The 14,829-nt window shown below is 35.1% G+C and overlaps 1 protein-coding gene across 3 annotated transcripts; it reads right to left on the bottom strand.

The window, feature by feature from the left end:
* Positions 1–249: 249 nt before the first annotated feature.
* Positions 250–13,328, bottom strand: LOC132058988 (GPI ethanolamine phosphate transferase 2). 3 transcript variants are annotated; one of them, XM_059451431.1, is made up of 17 exons: positions 13,088–13,327; positions 12,879–12,972; positions 10,108–10,152; positions 9,824–9,991; positions 9,669–9,753; positions 8,822–8,928; positions 8,456–8,536; positions 6,992–7,044; positions 6,803–6,905; positions 5,996–6,133; positions 5,348–5,444; positions 4,686–4,908; positions 4,493–4,577; positions 3,164–4,099; positions 1,756–1,848; positions 1,373–1,647; positions 250–846 (listed from the first exon to the last, which is right to left on the bottom strand). In XM_059451431.1, exons 1-17 carry the CDS (start codon positions 13,228–13,230, stop codon positions 723–725), a joined length of 2,850 nt encoding a protein of 949 aa, XP_059307414.1. In that variant the 5' UTR covers positions 13,231–13,327; the 3' UTR covers positions 250–722. The 3 variants fall into 3 exon arrangements, with proteins under 3 accessions (XP_059307414.1, XP_059307415.1, XP_059307416.1); XM_059451432.1 differs by lacking the exon at positions 10,108–10,152 and having other exon boundaries at positions 13,088–13,328; XM_059451433.1 differs by lacking the exon at positions 4,493–4,577 and having other exon boundaries at positions 4,676–4,908.
* Positions 13,329–14,829: the final 1,501 nt, after the last annotated feature.

The following is a 14,829-nucleotide window of genomic DNA, read 5'->3' as shown; positions in this document are numbered from 1 at the left end:
CTCAAATTATATCACTAAATAACAAACCAAAAATATTTTTCATATGCTTCGAATTGTTCACATTAATTTTGAAGTTTTCTTTTATTTTTAAATTAAAAAATTGTACTTTTTACTTTAAAATACTCGATTTTTTCAAAAATTAATTCATAAACCTATAATAGTGCAAAATGGGAAACCCTTTGCTTTATCAGCTTCACCCTAAAGCCGGCACTGTTTCTTTAATCCAAATTGAGCATGAATAAATCTACATTATGTATCCAAATTGATAAAATAGCAAACTATAAAAGGAACACTACAATTTACAAATTAAAAGCCTTTCAAGGCTAGAAGGTATGTGTTCACGGACTAAAACTTCCACACAGATATTACATTGAAACTGCCAAAACTCATTTTAACCTACGCGAAAATCGCAACAAAACAGATTCGAACTAATAATCAACATCTACATCTCAATGTTCTCAGTTTCCCATCAACCATTTTGGCCACTGAACAGAAAAAAGAATCATTTACCTGCTATGGTGTAAGTTTTCCTATCAAAATTGTTTTGGTTGAAGTGTGGAAGGCTATAGCGAAATCTAGCTTTCGGCGTAGTATGCTTCCTTCTAATTCATAACAACTTCCCCAGAATGTTTAGATCACCTTAAAGGCTAAAGCAACTGGCATACCTCTCGATGGAAGAACACTTGGATCGGGTTAGTTGTATGCCACGCTCTTTCTTGAGACTAGTCTGTATGAGTCTGCAACTTTTCTCGGGACGCCAATACCAAACAGATATAGATCACAGTTGAAGCTACAACAGATACACCAAGACAGACACACACTGTCATAGCACAAACGTACATGAACCTGAACAAAAGAAATGTCACTCTTAATCTCCAAAACAAATTCAAAATGAGACAAATAACAGAGGAGTTAAAAGGATAACTGGAATAGCATGATTGGCCAAGCTTCCAAGATCTACTTATTTTGAAAAGTGCTTTTTGAATGGGGAGTAGCAGTTCATGTTTGACTAATCAATTTGAAAAGCGTTGATGCCTATATTCGAGCAGTTACTTGAGCTTGGCCTAGGTTCTGCAAGTACTTCTGCAGGAAAGCTATTTTTTAGCTACTGAAAAACAGTTTCTGCTACTGCTCAAAAACACTTGCAGTTTTCGAAAAGCTATGCCAAACACCTCAACTTTCTTAAATAAACATCCTTTTTATATATAATTAAAAAAAGCACTTTAGGCTTACCAGAAGCTTGCCCAAGCAGGCTAGAAGCCCAGAAAGAACAATAACTATTTTAAACAACTTGTCTTACAATGAAAGATTTGGATATATGATGAAGCAAAATTTATACATGCATACTGATTGAACTTGTGGTGACACTTACTTGGGCGAAAATACGCTCCAAACAAATAAATGATTCCTCATTAGCAGCAACACAATTGTGTAAGATATCAAAAGGACAGAACTCAAGCCCAATGGGACCAGACAAGGAAAACCAAGTGTCCTCTTGAGCAACGATCCAAAGTCGCCTTTCTGGGAAACTATGAAACCACTTGCAGAAGAGTACATCACCATGCTAAGGAGGTATAACATTGGTGAAGCATACGTAATAATGAACATTAAGATGCCGCAAAGTACAGTTGAGTGATTCAAGACACCCTGGCAATCAAATCAACGGAGAACATAAGATTGGATGATTTCCGATATGAAGCACACAGAAAATTTAGTATGAAACACAATATTAAGATTTTTGCACAAGAAACTTACAATAAAAGACCCAGCAACATCGATTGTAGCTAGGGTGTTGGTGTTGCCGAGACCAAAATGGCCTGCCATTCCCATAAAATAAAGTGCAGCAACCTGACAGGGGAAAAGGAGAAAAACAAGACTTGTGAAACTAGTATTGAGCAGTTATAGTATTAAGAGCTGTTAACCACATAAAATATTATGCATATTGAACAATAGGGGAACATGAACAGCTAATTCATGTTGAGGGTGTGTTAGGTATGAAGGAAGCGTTTTCCAATTTCCCATGTTTGATTGGTCAAAAATGGAAAATATTTTCTATTCGAAAACAAGTTCCTTAATAATGAGGAAAATGACTTCCCTAGTGGAAGTAGGGAAAACAAGTTCCACAAGTAGCATTCCACGTTGATTGTGTCCTCCCTGCCCTCCAATACACCTCATCTTCACCCCTATCCCCTAGCTTCCATCCTCACCACCCCACACCCCGTCCCCTCCCCCCCAACCCCCCATAGTATTTGTCTAGAATATATTCAAATGTTTTTAGGACAATCTTTTCCAAGAAAACATTTTGCTTCATACCAAACACACACTGAATGTCAGTGAACCTCGTTAGAATTATAGAAATTGATAGCAATGGAGAAGCTGTACATCTATTTAGCTGTTCCAGAATCTAAGACAATTGATGTTACCCTCATCCAAGCAAAGGATATTTTCCTGCATTAGTACTAAAATAGATTGAGGATGAACAAAGATACTTGTTGAATTTCGTAATATGGAGCCTACAAGAAGATTCCTGGTCATTTTCATCAAATGAAGTTTGCCTTCTTCTTTTCTCTCTTTTTTCTTTTTGGATCATATTTTATTTGGCAATATTACTGATGTCATTGTTGTTTTGCTTTTTCTTTTAATCATATATTTATCGTCATCATTACTCCTTTTGTTCCCATTCTAACTATCCTTTTTAACTTTCCAATAGTCGACCAACTTTAAGAGAGATTAGTAATAGCATAAATCAAATTTTGACTATAAAACTTAAATATTTAGGGAGGAAAACCAACAAAAACATACCCAGTGTCATCCCACAACGTGGGAGCCAGGGAGGGTAGAGAGTACACAGAACTTACCCCTAACTTGGAGGTAGAGAGGCTGTTTCCGATATGCCCTCAGCACAAGTTAAAACAATTCAAAGCAATTCGGAAAAGGAAATAACGGATAGAGAGTTATCTTTGATGTTAAAAAAAAGTTTCATAATGTTTTGAATTCCAAAACGGGTAATAATCTTTCTAGGGTTTTCTTCCTTCAAGAACAAGCTAGGTCAACTAGGAAGTTACAACTTGCTCGTGTATTTCAAAGACAAAGACGTCGTAAATTTCAAAAAGGAAGAAGCAAAACGAGAAACTTGGATAAATACTTAAAAGATCTGACTGACCTCAACCCATTGCCTTAGATGCTGGTTGGAAGTAGAAGCATGACAAATGCTAGCTAGTACTTGTAGGAATAGAAATAGTACAGGCATTGAGTTTATAGGCTGCTGCAGCAATAGCTGTAAAAGAGACCAATAGTACACGTAACTCAAGCCAATCACATATGCAGAATCCCTAAAACATGAACCCCAAGCCTTTCTTTGGTGCACAGAAAGCGTATGATTTTGGAGAGGAATACACCATGGTACAGCAACAACGATACTAGTTGAACAGAAACCTAGGACTGCATAAATTATCTGAGCCATTAAAGTAGCATCATAACTACCTGTACTGAATGCAACATCTTGATATTTAGTGATATAATGCAGAACAAGCAACCCTGGGAATAAGTGCATCAAGGCAACCACAGTCACAAAGTTCTTTTTCAACTTTCGGGACCACAGAAGAGAAACTAAGCTTATGCTGATTAAGAGGTTCCCGGAAACCAGCTGGAACAATTTTATATAAGGGCTTCCTGCTTGCTCCAACCATTTTGAAATGTCAGGAAGATGAGTCCAATTAACACCACCTTGATGCCATCCTCTCAAAAATCTCCCAGAAATTAGAATCACAAAAGTTGACCAAATCTGGATATAATTATTTGTATTTTGCTGCATTACTTTTCGGAGAGATAACAAATAAAGCGAGGATGTCATGAAATGCCATATGTATTGCTCTTCCTCCACCAGAGAACTAGATCCCATGCTCATGACAACAATAATGATTACCACCAGAATAAAAATTTCATCCAAATGCCACCAGCTCAGGTAGTGATTGGCACTAGAAAACTGTTGATTCTGCTCAGAAAAAACTTGCTTCCCTAGAAGAAACAGAAGGCTTAGCAGTATCAAACATGAAACGAGCATAGCTGCTACTCCAAATATAAGTCGGCCAACAGGTTTCTGAAAAACATTAAATTAAAATTATAAGAATGTTGCAAAAAGGTACACCCTCCAGTCCAAAACAATTGATGTTTAGGCTTGGGCACATGGATTAAGGAATTCACTTACTCCTAAGATTAAGAGGGATTTTGACTAAAATATCCTTAATTATGTGTTGTATACATCTTTAAATTTGTACATGAATTAGGAATGTATCAAGGGCAAATGTGGGAAAAAGAATTAAATACCTTCTTGGTTTTGTGAAACATCAATTATTTTGGACCAACTTGTGAAGGCTAAAACATCAATTCTTTTGGAGTGGAGGGAGTAATAATATGGGAGAAAAAAATGGAACACTCTGCTCTATTACTTTCTGGAAATGCAAAAAGAAAACTTTTATAAGGTTAAACTCACATCAGTTGCTCTATGAGATAGCCACTCACTTGCAGTTCTTAAGAAATTATGATATGCCACAAGAGTACTGTGAAAATTGTCCTCACTAGCCAATCCACACGAAATATAAGAAGAAAGCAACACAAGAATTAGCATTTTCCCCTAAGTTCTGAGAAAAAGTATATCAAATTGGATTTTACAAACCATCAACCACCTTTTCTGTTCCCCAGATTTGCGAGATCTCTGAAGATCTGCAGCCTTCATATACAAACAACAAAAGGTCTCTTCCATACTACTGTAACCTCTTGTCCTCTCAGATTTATCATCCCTGAAGTAGTCGCATGAGAAGTTTTCACATACTAAACCAGGTAATTGCGCTTCAAGTAGCCTAAGCAATTGCCAAGAATTCAACTCCAATAACCTCAGCTGTTGGTCAACTGAAATACTTGAAAAAAAAATGAAAAAGAAACATGACTAACTTTATAAAGCCATATATAGTTTAAAAAAAGATGAGAATACATGATTTTAACAAGACGGTCACAAAAAATGACAGGACTGAAAATAATATTGGAAAGTGCCCCGTGTAAAACTGTGATTACATCAATTAGCAATCACATCAGATTAAATTGCGTTTAACTCCCATGATTAAACATGCCAAATTTTGTGCCACCTCAACTACATGTTCAATCAGCAACAGCCAAAAAGAATGTAGTCGGAGTATATTAAATAAGTGTAGAACCATTACTGAAAAAGCGGAAACAATTCAGAAAACTAGACTTGTCATTTGATGTATTACAGGTAACTTGAACAATTATCACCAGAATATCAACATTCTAGATGGCTCAGACATTCACAACATAAACTACCAAATCGGACCTGTTAACGATTTAAAAGTTTCTGCCATCAACATGCCAACATTGTTCTTCGGTATCGGGACACCAAAAAGAAGAGATAAAGTTGAAGCAAGGTCCACCTGAAACACCAGATTTACGAATAAAAATTGAATACATAATCTGTCTAATCAGTTTCAATTAAGGAAACCCTGCAACTACTATCAGAGATATCTTTTTAAGAAGAAAATGAAAACTTCCTAAAGCATTCAATAAAGACTATGCCATAAAGGCACTACTTATAAAATTACTTTCAACAATACTTGTATTCCAAAAAAATTTAAAAAAATTTCAGACAAAACTTATTCTAGCAATTCATTAATTCCAATTTCTATTTTAATTCAGACAAAACGATTATTTGTGTTATTGCATAATTTTTTATTAGCTCCCAAGCACAACATGGGTGAAACACTAGCTATATTTTGGAGACTTTCTGCTAACTTGGTTATTTCTTCTAAAAGCATACTAATCAGAACGGAGGTACTCCTGCACCTTAACCACCTAACACAAATAACTGTTTCTTGAAGAGAGCTGATACGTGCAAATGATAATAAATGGACAGTGATTTTAACTTCTACCAATGAAATAATCCATTAAATATAATGAATCAACAATAAAATTCATAGTCACCTACCTGGTTGGCTTTATTAGGGTTGCCTGATGTACTTCCAAAAGTTGTTGGACCAATAAAAAGTGCCAAAGAGTCAGTTTCCTCAAATGATGATCCTCCATGATTTCCATTTTCAGTCATTCCATGGTCACTTACTACCAACTGCAGATTGGTGCATACCATAAACAAGACAAGGGATTACCACAGTTGGTATATTGAAATATGATGTTTGTTGAGTAACCAAATGATATCTTCAAAAACTAGAGGAGTATGATGCCTTGACAATTGCTCCACCATTCAACAGGAATATTAGGTGATGTGTTGTCACATTACCATATACAGATGTTAAAATAAACTAAAAAGAATAAATAATACTTAAATTTGATCAACATGTGGGTCAATATTGTTAAAGACTCCTTTGGAGGCTCTTAATTTACAGGTCTTTTTTACTTCTAAGTTTCACTTAGTTGTAGTTTTTTCAATTACTCTGTTCATATAATTTTTTTGTGCCTATATTTTTTTGTGTGAAGTACATGTATCCATTTTATTTTATTTCTCATTGCACTTTTCTTTAATAAATCTCAGACTTTAATTACGCCTTTGCACGTAAAGCCCCAGTAGACTTTGGACTTTTTTGCATTTGACAATACTGATGTAGGATTTACATTTCTGTTTCTATGATCCAAGATACAGTTATATGTCTGTCACATTAGAGAAACTAATAGAATAATAAATACATGGTCTCTGACTTCTCTACTATAATTTTATCATGAAGAAAGCCTGATACACTTTAAGCTACACAACATTTGGAGAAAAGGAAGACGCACAAACCAAGAGTGTCCGTCCTTGATCATTATTGTTGGTAGGTAAAGAATTTAGAACGATCGTCTTGATCACTTCATCCATCTCTCCGAGTTTGGGGGCCATCAGCACACTGTAAATAGACACCCGAAGAAAATGTTATGAATGAATTACCATCTTTTTTCTTCGGAATGTCAATGCAAAGTAACAGGGAAACACCTATTGCGCCCACCAAGATGTCCAACATGATCCAAGCCAAGATAATGAAGAATCTGAAATAGTGCAAGCTTGTGTTAAATCAAGTAGTGGCAAACAAAAAGTAACTCCACAGAAAGAACCAGATGAACCATCAGCAACATGTTCATGGATCTCATATGATGCCCCATTTAGAATATAACTGACCAACATAAGCCATATTCAGAAGGAAAATGATTTAGACGTCTGTTCAATAAGTTTACTAGTGTTGGTCGGAATTTCAAACATCACGTGGGCATGCTAATAAAACTGGCAATTAAAATGAAAATATAGTTGTTCAACGGAAGGAGATGACTATACATGTATGGCCTTAGAAAATAAGACTTAGGAATCATGATTCTGGAACATCTTATATGAAGACCAGTTCAATATATACTCAAGAAGGATAATCTGTTTACTTCAGCATCTCATAAGTGGTAAAAATAGTGACTATCATTACTGGCAAAGGCACTATGTCCTCACTAAACCAAGCAATGCTTTAGAAGCTGGGTTGGATAAACCTAAGCGACGAGGCCTTAGCGCTTTGGTCAAAAGCAAAACATGTAATAAAGAGCAGTTCATATGCATAGCAAGTTGCCACTTCACGAAGCCTTTAACTCTTTATGACTGACAAAGTGAAGCCAGTTCGACGAAGTGTGCTCCATTCACTCACTTCTATCTAACTATCTATGCCAAGGCAAGACCTTGGGACGAGAAGCACTTTTCTCTCTACTTGCGGCAATTGATCTGGATCTTTTCCTTCCATAGCTAACCAAAACTTAGATTGCCTCGGTTCATTGAAGGAACAACTTTTCAAATAAGCTAAAACGTAATTTGCTAGGGATAGGCATTTTCTCAATCACATGTCAAAGTAAATTAACCTTGATGAATTACACACATCAATAATGATGAGATGATGATGGAACCTAGACAAAAGTACACGATTACGATGATCATTTCTCAGGCTGAGTTGGGATTAAAGGATAATAACTACTGCTACATTGTAAGACAGAAAGCCAGCAGTTGCTGCTCTTCTTCTGGTTACTCCCACTAGGTATGCTCCTTTAATTCTATCATTTTGAGCAACTATTGTTCTCTTTGTTTTCTCAGTTGATTTTAAATGCTAATATTTCCTTGACTGCAGTAAGGTTATATGTCAAATTCAGTATAAGGACTAAGCCCATATATACTAGATATTTGCTTGCCATTTTTTTTTTTTTCTTGAAGACTGTGATGAAGTGTTGCTCGTTGCTCGCTTCCTGCTAAAAATGCCCTAGGAGCCTTGTAGCACCGTATTTCCCAAATTGAGGACCTCCTTCAGCCAAAGCAAAACTCAAAAGTCAGGATTGGGCCACATATGCCAAACCCTGATATTTAAATATCTACACATGCAACATTTAACTAGTTCTTAGGAAAACGTCTTAACAAATAAAGGGACAAATAGATTACCAGAAGACTCCAGTCAGCACGACTAAGTTCATCAACCAAATGTCGAGACACATTTTGATCTACTTGGACAGTGTCTTTAACCTGCAGGATGAATTCCACAAGCAGCTAAAAACTTCAACTTTTCAACACCAAGTATAAGCACTTTCCTATGTTTTCACAAATCAAGAAATTAAAGAGAATAAATGAAGGAAAAGATACTTAAAAACAATAAAACTGGAAATGGCACTAACTTAAAGGATGACATTGGGACAGAACAAACTACACCAGCAGAGGGGGGGAAAATAGCTACACCATTACAAGAGCAACAGGAGAGAAAAAAGTTGTTGAATAAGAATGCTTCAAATTCCTGGTACTAAACAGACTTACAAAGAAACTGCTAACACCATCATGCCTCGAAAACATTCCAGGAAACAACTTAAGCCATGTCTCATCACCATGCATCACCATTTTCCAACCAACTTTTAGGAATTGAACTGTAACAGGAAGAGAAACAATGGGCCATGTTAAGGTATCTAGGATGTGCTTGGTATGGAGTTGGTCAAAATATTGTGACAAATATTCTCTAGTAAGACCGACTTCCTTAGTGGAAGTAGGGAAAACAAGTTACATAAGTGACATTCCAAGTTCATTGTCTCCTTCCCACACACCCCCCCCCGATCCCCCACCCCTTGACCATCCCACCCTCCGCACCCCTGAACCCCCACTACCCACCCCCGTAGTGTTTTGCTAGATTACATATAAATGCTCATGAGATTAAAAAAAAAAATTGCTTACTAGATACTCCCTCCGGATCAAAAAAAGAGTCCACTTAGCCATTTGCACACCCCTTAAGAAAATATTAACTCCTAAACAAAAATAGGTAATTTGACTAAACTACCCCTAATTAAATGGGCATTGAGATTTGATCATATAATACTTAATAGGGGCAAATATGGAAAAATAAGGTTAATTCTTTCTTGATTTGCTAAGTGGACTGTTTTTTTTATCCAAGAAAAAAAGGCTAAGTGGACTCTTTTTTTGATCCGGAGGGAGTAATAAGTAAGAAACCCACTTGTTTTCCAAGAAAACATTTTCTAGGAAAAAAAAAATTCTTCGTACCAAACACACCCCTGATCTGGAAACCACTTAATCAATTGATAAGATATAAGCCTATAACTTAGAAAGTATTTTCCACTTTATCAAATAGAATCTTAACAAGGATTTTCCAACTAACCAATTATGTTGTCATCCAACAGAGCTTGTGTGTTGAAATTGAAAGCAACATCTAAAAATCCCCCAACTGCACCAGAAACCATGGCCTACAAGCACACAGCTATTCAGAAGCCCAATTCTCGAAACAGAAAAGTTCTCTAAAACTAATTCGATTACCTTCAAGCGAGGCATTGTGACAGTAGGAGGTGCAGCCTTCGCATGATACCCGATTGCTCTCCCCTTACTCAATAATGATTGAGTATATGGCATAGCGTCCTTGAAAGCCTTAGGTGGAGGTTCACCATCTTTCCCAAGCACGAATTCGGCTGGAAGACCATCAATAACCTAAACAAATAGATTTTATCAGCAAAAATAGTAATCATGTTTTCATCCAGAAGTAGCCCTGAAGGATTATCTAGTAAAACATTTTCAAGCAAGATTAAACTAATAAAACCACTCACCATGAGTATCAACCGGTCAAATAAAGGAGGCACCAAAGACAGTTCCTGCAGTTTTACCAAATTCAACACCATAACTGTTAAAGGCAATAGAGCACTTTAAAATATCCATTGCAAAAGCAACAGAAAAATGGCATCAACATGGTGTTGGACCTAGATTTTTAGTCATGGGTGCTCAACTGACTTTAATTTACAATTATTACTTTCTAAGATTGGATGCTTAGTAAATATCTTTGTATGTTATTACAAGTTTCCAGTAACAAAGATTAAAAATAGTGTTTGGACAAAACATAATGGGTGCTTGAGCACCCAGTTCCGACATTGCATCAACAAGTACACCAGAAAACAACATGACATGCTATTGGAACAAACATTCCTGTAAAATTCTCAAACTTTCAAGAACGTCAAAAAATTTTGTGGTGACATGCCAAATTGTATTCATAGTAATGCACAATGATATCAATTTATTATACTTCATATAAATGGGATAACCAAAATGATATCTAAGCTGACACAACATGAATAAATTCTTTTTAGGGAAAAGGGTCAAATTTACTCTCCAAGTATGGTTTATAGATTAAATTTGCCCTCCGTTAGAGTTAGGGGTCGAATTTTCCCCTCCCGGTAACATACTTGTTAAAATTGCCGTTATTATGGATGAAAGCATGACTAGGAATCCTTATCAGTCCACACAGGCGCCACGTGTATAAATAAATTTGTTTTTCCTTTAAATCTTAGTGTAAAAACCATACCAATTAAATTTTGTCATGAATTTTCTTTTTTTATGAAAAAAGAATACAATGCCTAATCTTCTTCTCCATCAAACCACCACTTCCCCTTCTTCTTCTCTGCCATCGTCATCGCCGTCCACCTCCCTCCACCGTCGTCTACCGCCGCCGATTAATTCGCTAAAAGTAACCCATTACTTTCCAAATTTTTTTACCCAAACCCATTAACCGGCGATGACAGTGGAACTTGAAATTCATGACTATGACAAAATATAAACAAAAAACATACATTCCGGGAGAAACACCACTTGGAGCAGAAGCACGGAAGACCCCTTTATTAGTATGTAAATCAACTTCAACAGTGAGAATCCCGAATCCCTCTACTATCCAATATTTGCCTTGCTTTCACCTTCGTTATCACCTAAGGTACAGCTTTCCTCATACAATTAATTTGCTAAAAGTAAACCATTACTTGCCAACTTTTTTACCCAAACCCATTAACCTGCTATGACAGTGGAAAGTTGGAAAATAATGGGTTATTTTTAGTAAATTAACCGGCGGCGGTGGGCGATGATGGACGGCGATGACGATGGCGGAGAAGAAGAAGGGAAAGTAGTGGTTTGACGGAGAAGAAGATTAGGTATTGTATTCTTTTTTTTTTAATAAAAAGAGAAAATACATGACAAAATTTAATTGTATGGTTTTTACACTAAGATTTAAGAAAAAACAAATTTATTTATACACATGGCGCCTATGTGGACTGATAAGGAGTCCTAGTCATACTTCCATCCATAATCAGGGCAATTTTAAAAAGTATGTTAATGGGAGGGGCAAATTTGACCCTTAACTTTAACGGAGGGCAAATATAATCCATAAACCATACTTGGAGGGTAAATTTGACCCTTTTCCCTTCTTTTCATTACAAATATGATCTTCTTAACCCGAAAAGATAACCCACCCCCCCCCCCCCCCCAAAAATAAAATAAAAAAAAGACACCAACCTGGTACAAATATTTGAGCTGAGTATCTGATAAATTAGTTGTATTAAGGGCAATAGAGCACTTTAAAGTATCCGTTGCAAAAGCAACAGAACAATGGCATCAACATGTACACTGGAAAAACAACATGAATTCTATTGAAACAGACGTTCCTATAAAGTTCTCAAAAATTTTCAAACTTTCAAGAACCTTTAAAAATTATGTGGTAACATGCCATATTGTAATCATAATACACAATGATATCAGTTGTATATACTTCATATATATAGGACGACACATTATCTAACCTGACACAACTTGAATAAATGCTTTTTTACTACAAATATGATCCTCTCGACAAGTACCCACGAAAACAACATGACATGCTATTGAAATAGACATTCCTGTAAAATCCCAAAAAGTTTCAAACTTTCAAGAACCTTAAGGCATTTTGTGGTTCATGGCAAATTGTAATCATAATAATACACAATGATATCAGTTTATATACACTTCATATAAATGGGAGAGAAAAGAAGATATCTAAGATGAACACAATATGAATAAATCCCTTTTAATTACAAATATGATCCTCTTACCCCAAAAAGAGCCCCCCCCCCCCCCCCCCCAACCTCTCCCCCGCCCCGAAAATCCCGTTAAAAGAAGCACCTTTTGTAGTAACCAGCGGAGGAGTCAGGATTCCTACTAAGGGGGTTCAAGAATATAAAGAAGTAAACACATGAAGAAGCTTGCAATGGGTTCAACATTAACCATATATACATAAAAATTAATTTAACTTTGTATATACAAGGTAATTTTTCGCCAAAGAGGGTTCGGATGAACCCCTAGGCCCAACCTAGCTCCAGCCCTGGTAGGAACATGCCAATGTATGCATAATACACAATGATATCGGTTATATATAGTACTTCATATAAAATGGGATAGCAAAAACAATATCTAAGATGAACACAATATGAATAAACTCCTTTTAATTACAAATATGATCTTCTTAACCCAAGAAAATACCCCAACCCCCCTCCCCACCCCAAAAAATAAGAAAAAAGACACCAACCTGGTACAAATATTTGAGCTGACTATCTGATAAATTAGTTGTATTATGAAACTCAGCTGAATCTGTTCCAGGTGGATAAAAGCTCTCAACCCCACTGAAGAAAAAAAGAATCAAGAATAACAGAAAATCTCAATACAAATTACATAATTGGGTTTTCAAGAATGAAACTGAAAAATCAGAAAAATAAATTCTTTATATAAATTGAGTACCTGAATCCTGAGAGTGCTGGCTTTACAGGGAAGAAACCAAGAACAAAGAGAGCAAGACCAAATGCTTGGATTAAAACTGCTAATACTGTAATTATTGTTAATTTCTTGCATGTTAATGAAGATGAATCCATTTTTTTGCTCATTTTTCCTCTTCACTGTGTGTGTGGGGGGGTTTTTATTTTCAAGATCCTGAACTCTCTCAACTATTGGGTCATACCACTGAGCTACAGTTTATGGTTTTTTTTTTTTGACGTGGCACACTGAATGAGGCCTACTCGTTTCTTAATTTGAGGTCTCGGGTTCGAACTCTACGTGTGAAAAAGCGAGCACTTCTCCCGAGCAAATGCGGATATAGCGCTTCTCCCAAAGAAAAAAATTATTTAGATTTTTTTTTATTATTTCATTATGTTTATACTTTTATCAAATAATGTGGATATCGAATATTGGGTGAGAAAAAAAATTGTTTAGATTTTTTTATTATTTCATTATATTTATACTTTTACCAAATAATTATGGCAGGTTTCAAATACTCTTCCCTCCCTTATTCTACTGAGCATAAGATAGGGAAAAAGAGATATTTGGACTTATAATTTTAAAATTTCATGATATTTTTGATATAAGAATATGTCATTAAAGATAAAACAAAAGACATTAAAGTATTTTAATATATAAGTGAGATATATCAATATATATATATATATATATATATATATTTATATATATATTTCATTATATTTATTCTTTTTTACTAAATAATTATGGCAGGTTTGAAATACTCTCCCTCCCTTATTTTACTGAGCATAAGATAGGGAAAAAAGAGATATTTAGACTTATAATTTTAAATATGCCATGATATTTTTGTAATTATAAAAATATGTCATTAAAGACAAAATAGAAAGTTTAACATTAAAGTATTTTAATATGTAAGAAAAATGAAAAAGATTTCTCTCATATTTTTTTAATATACGATCATTTGCCTTTCCATCACTTTGGTTTGGAGCCTGTCTAGGGAGGCTTGCTTCATACAAAGTCGGACCATGGTAACTAAATATAGAGAGGAGGATCTTTAAATTGATCAAGAATAAGATATCCATTTTAGGTATGTGCTACTTTCCTAATCAAAAGATAAGATAACACTTCTTCTTTCAAGTTTACAAGGTCATCTTGCTGAATCCTGCACATGTTACTTCAAAATATCTTAGTATACTGGTTCACTTGTGTCATTTTAGGGTACAGACAAATTATTGGAAGAATCGCCCTACCAATTCGAAATTATTTTTTGCCAACAAATTAAATAAGGAAGAGTGTCACATGTGGCTGGCTTTGTATGCTAAGTGTGCAATTACTCACACATTTTAGCATTCACTTTTACATTTTACTTTATTATTTATCTTCATGTCCCAAAAGCAAACAAGTAAAATCCATTATGCTTGAATTAGAAGTGCATTCAAGGAAAACCTTTTGAGTATTTAGGGGCCTTTTAGTTGTTGGTTAAGAAGATAATTATTTATATAAATTAATATTAGTTAATAAGATATTTGGTAGTTTTTTAATTGCTTATAATAAAGTTTAACACCCTAAGTATAGTGTTAGGTTATATTTTACAATCTCACATAAACAAATCAAGTATAAGTTATGTGTCAATTTATTTATTATTTTATACAAAATAGAAGATAAAATAATTAATACATGAATAACTTATAAACCCTGCATTATAAATATCAAAATAATTAGATCTAACC

This window comes from Lycium ferocissimum, chromosome 6 (genome assembly GCF_029784015.1).
Source record: "Lycium ferocissimum isolate CSIRO_LF1 chromosome 6, AGI_CSIRO_Lferr_CH_V1, whole genome shotgun sequence".
Classification (NCBI taxonomy): domain Eukaryota; kingdom Viridiplantae; phylum Streptophyta; class Magnoliopsida; order Solanales; family Solanaceae; genus Lycium; species Lycium ferocissimum.
The sequence above is the reverse complement of the archived record's forward strand: the minus strand, read 5'-3'. Positions and strand labels throughout refer to the sequence as shown.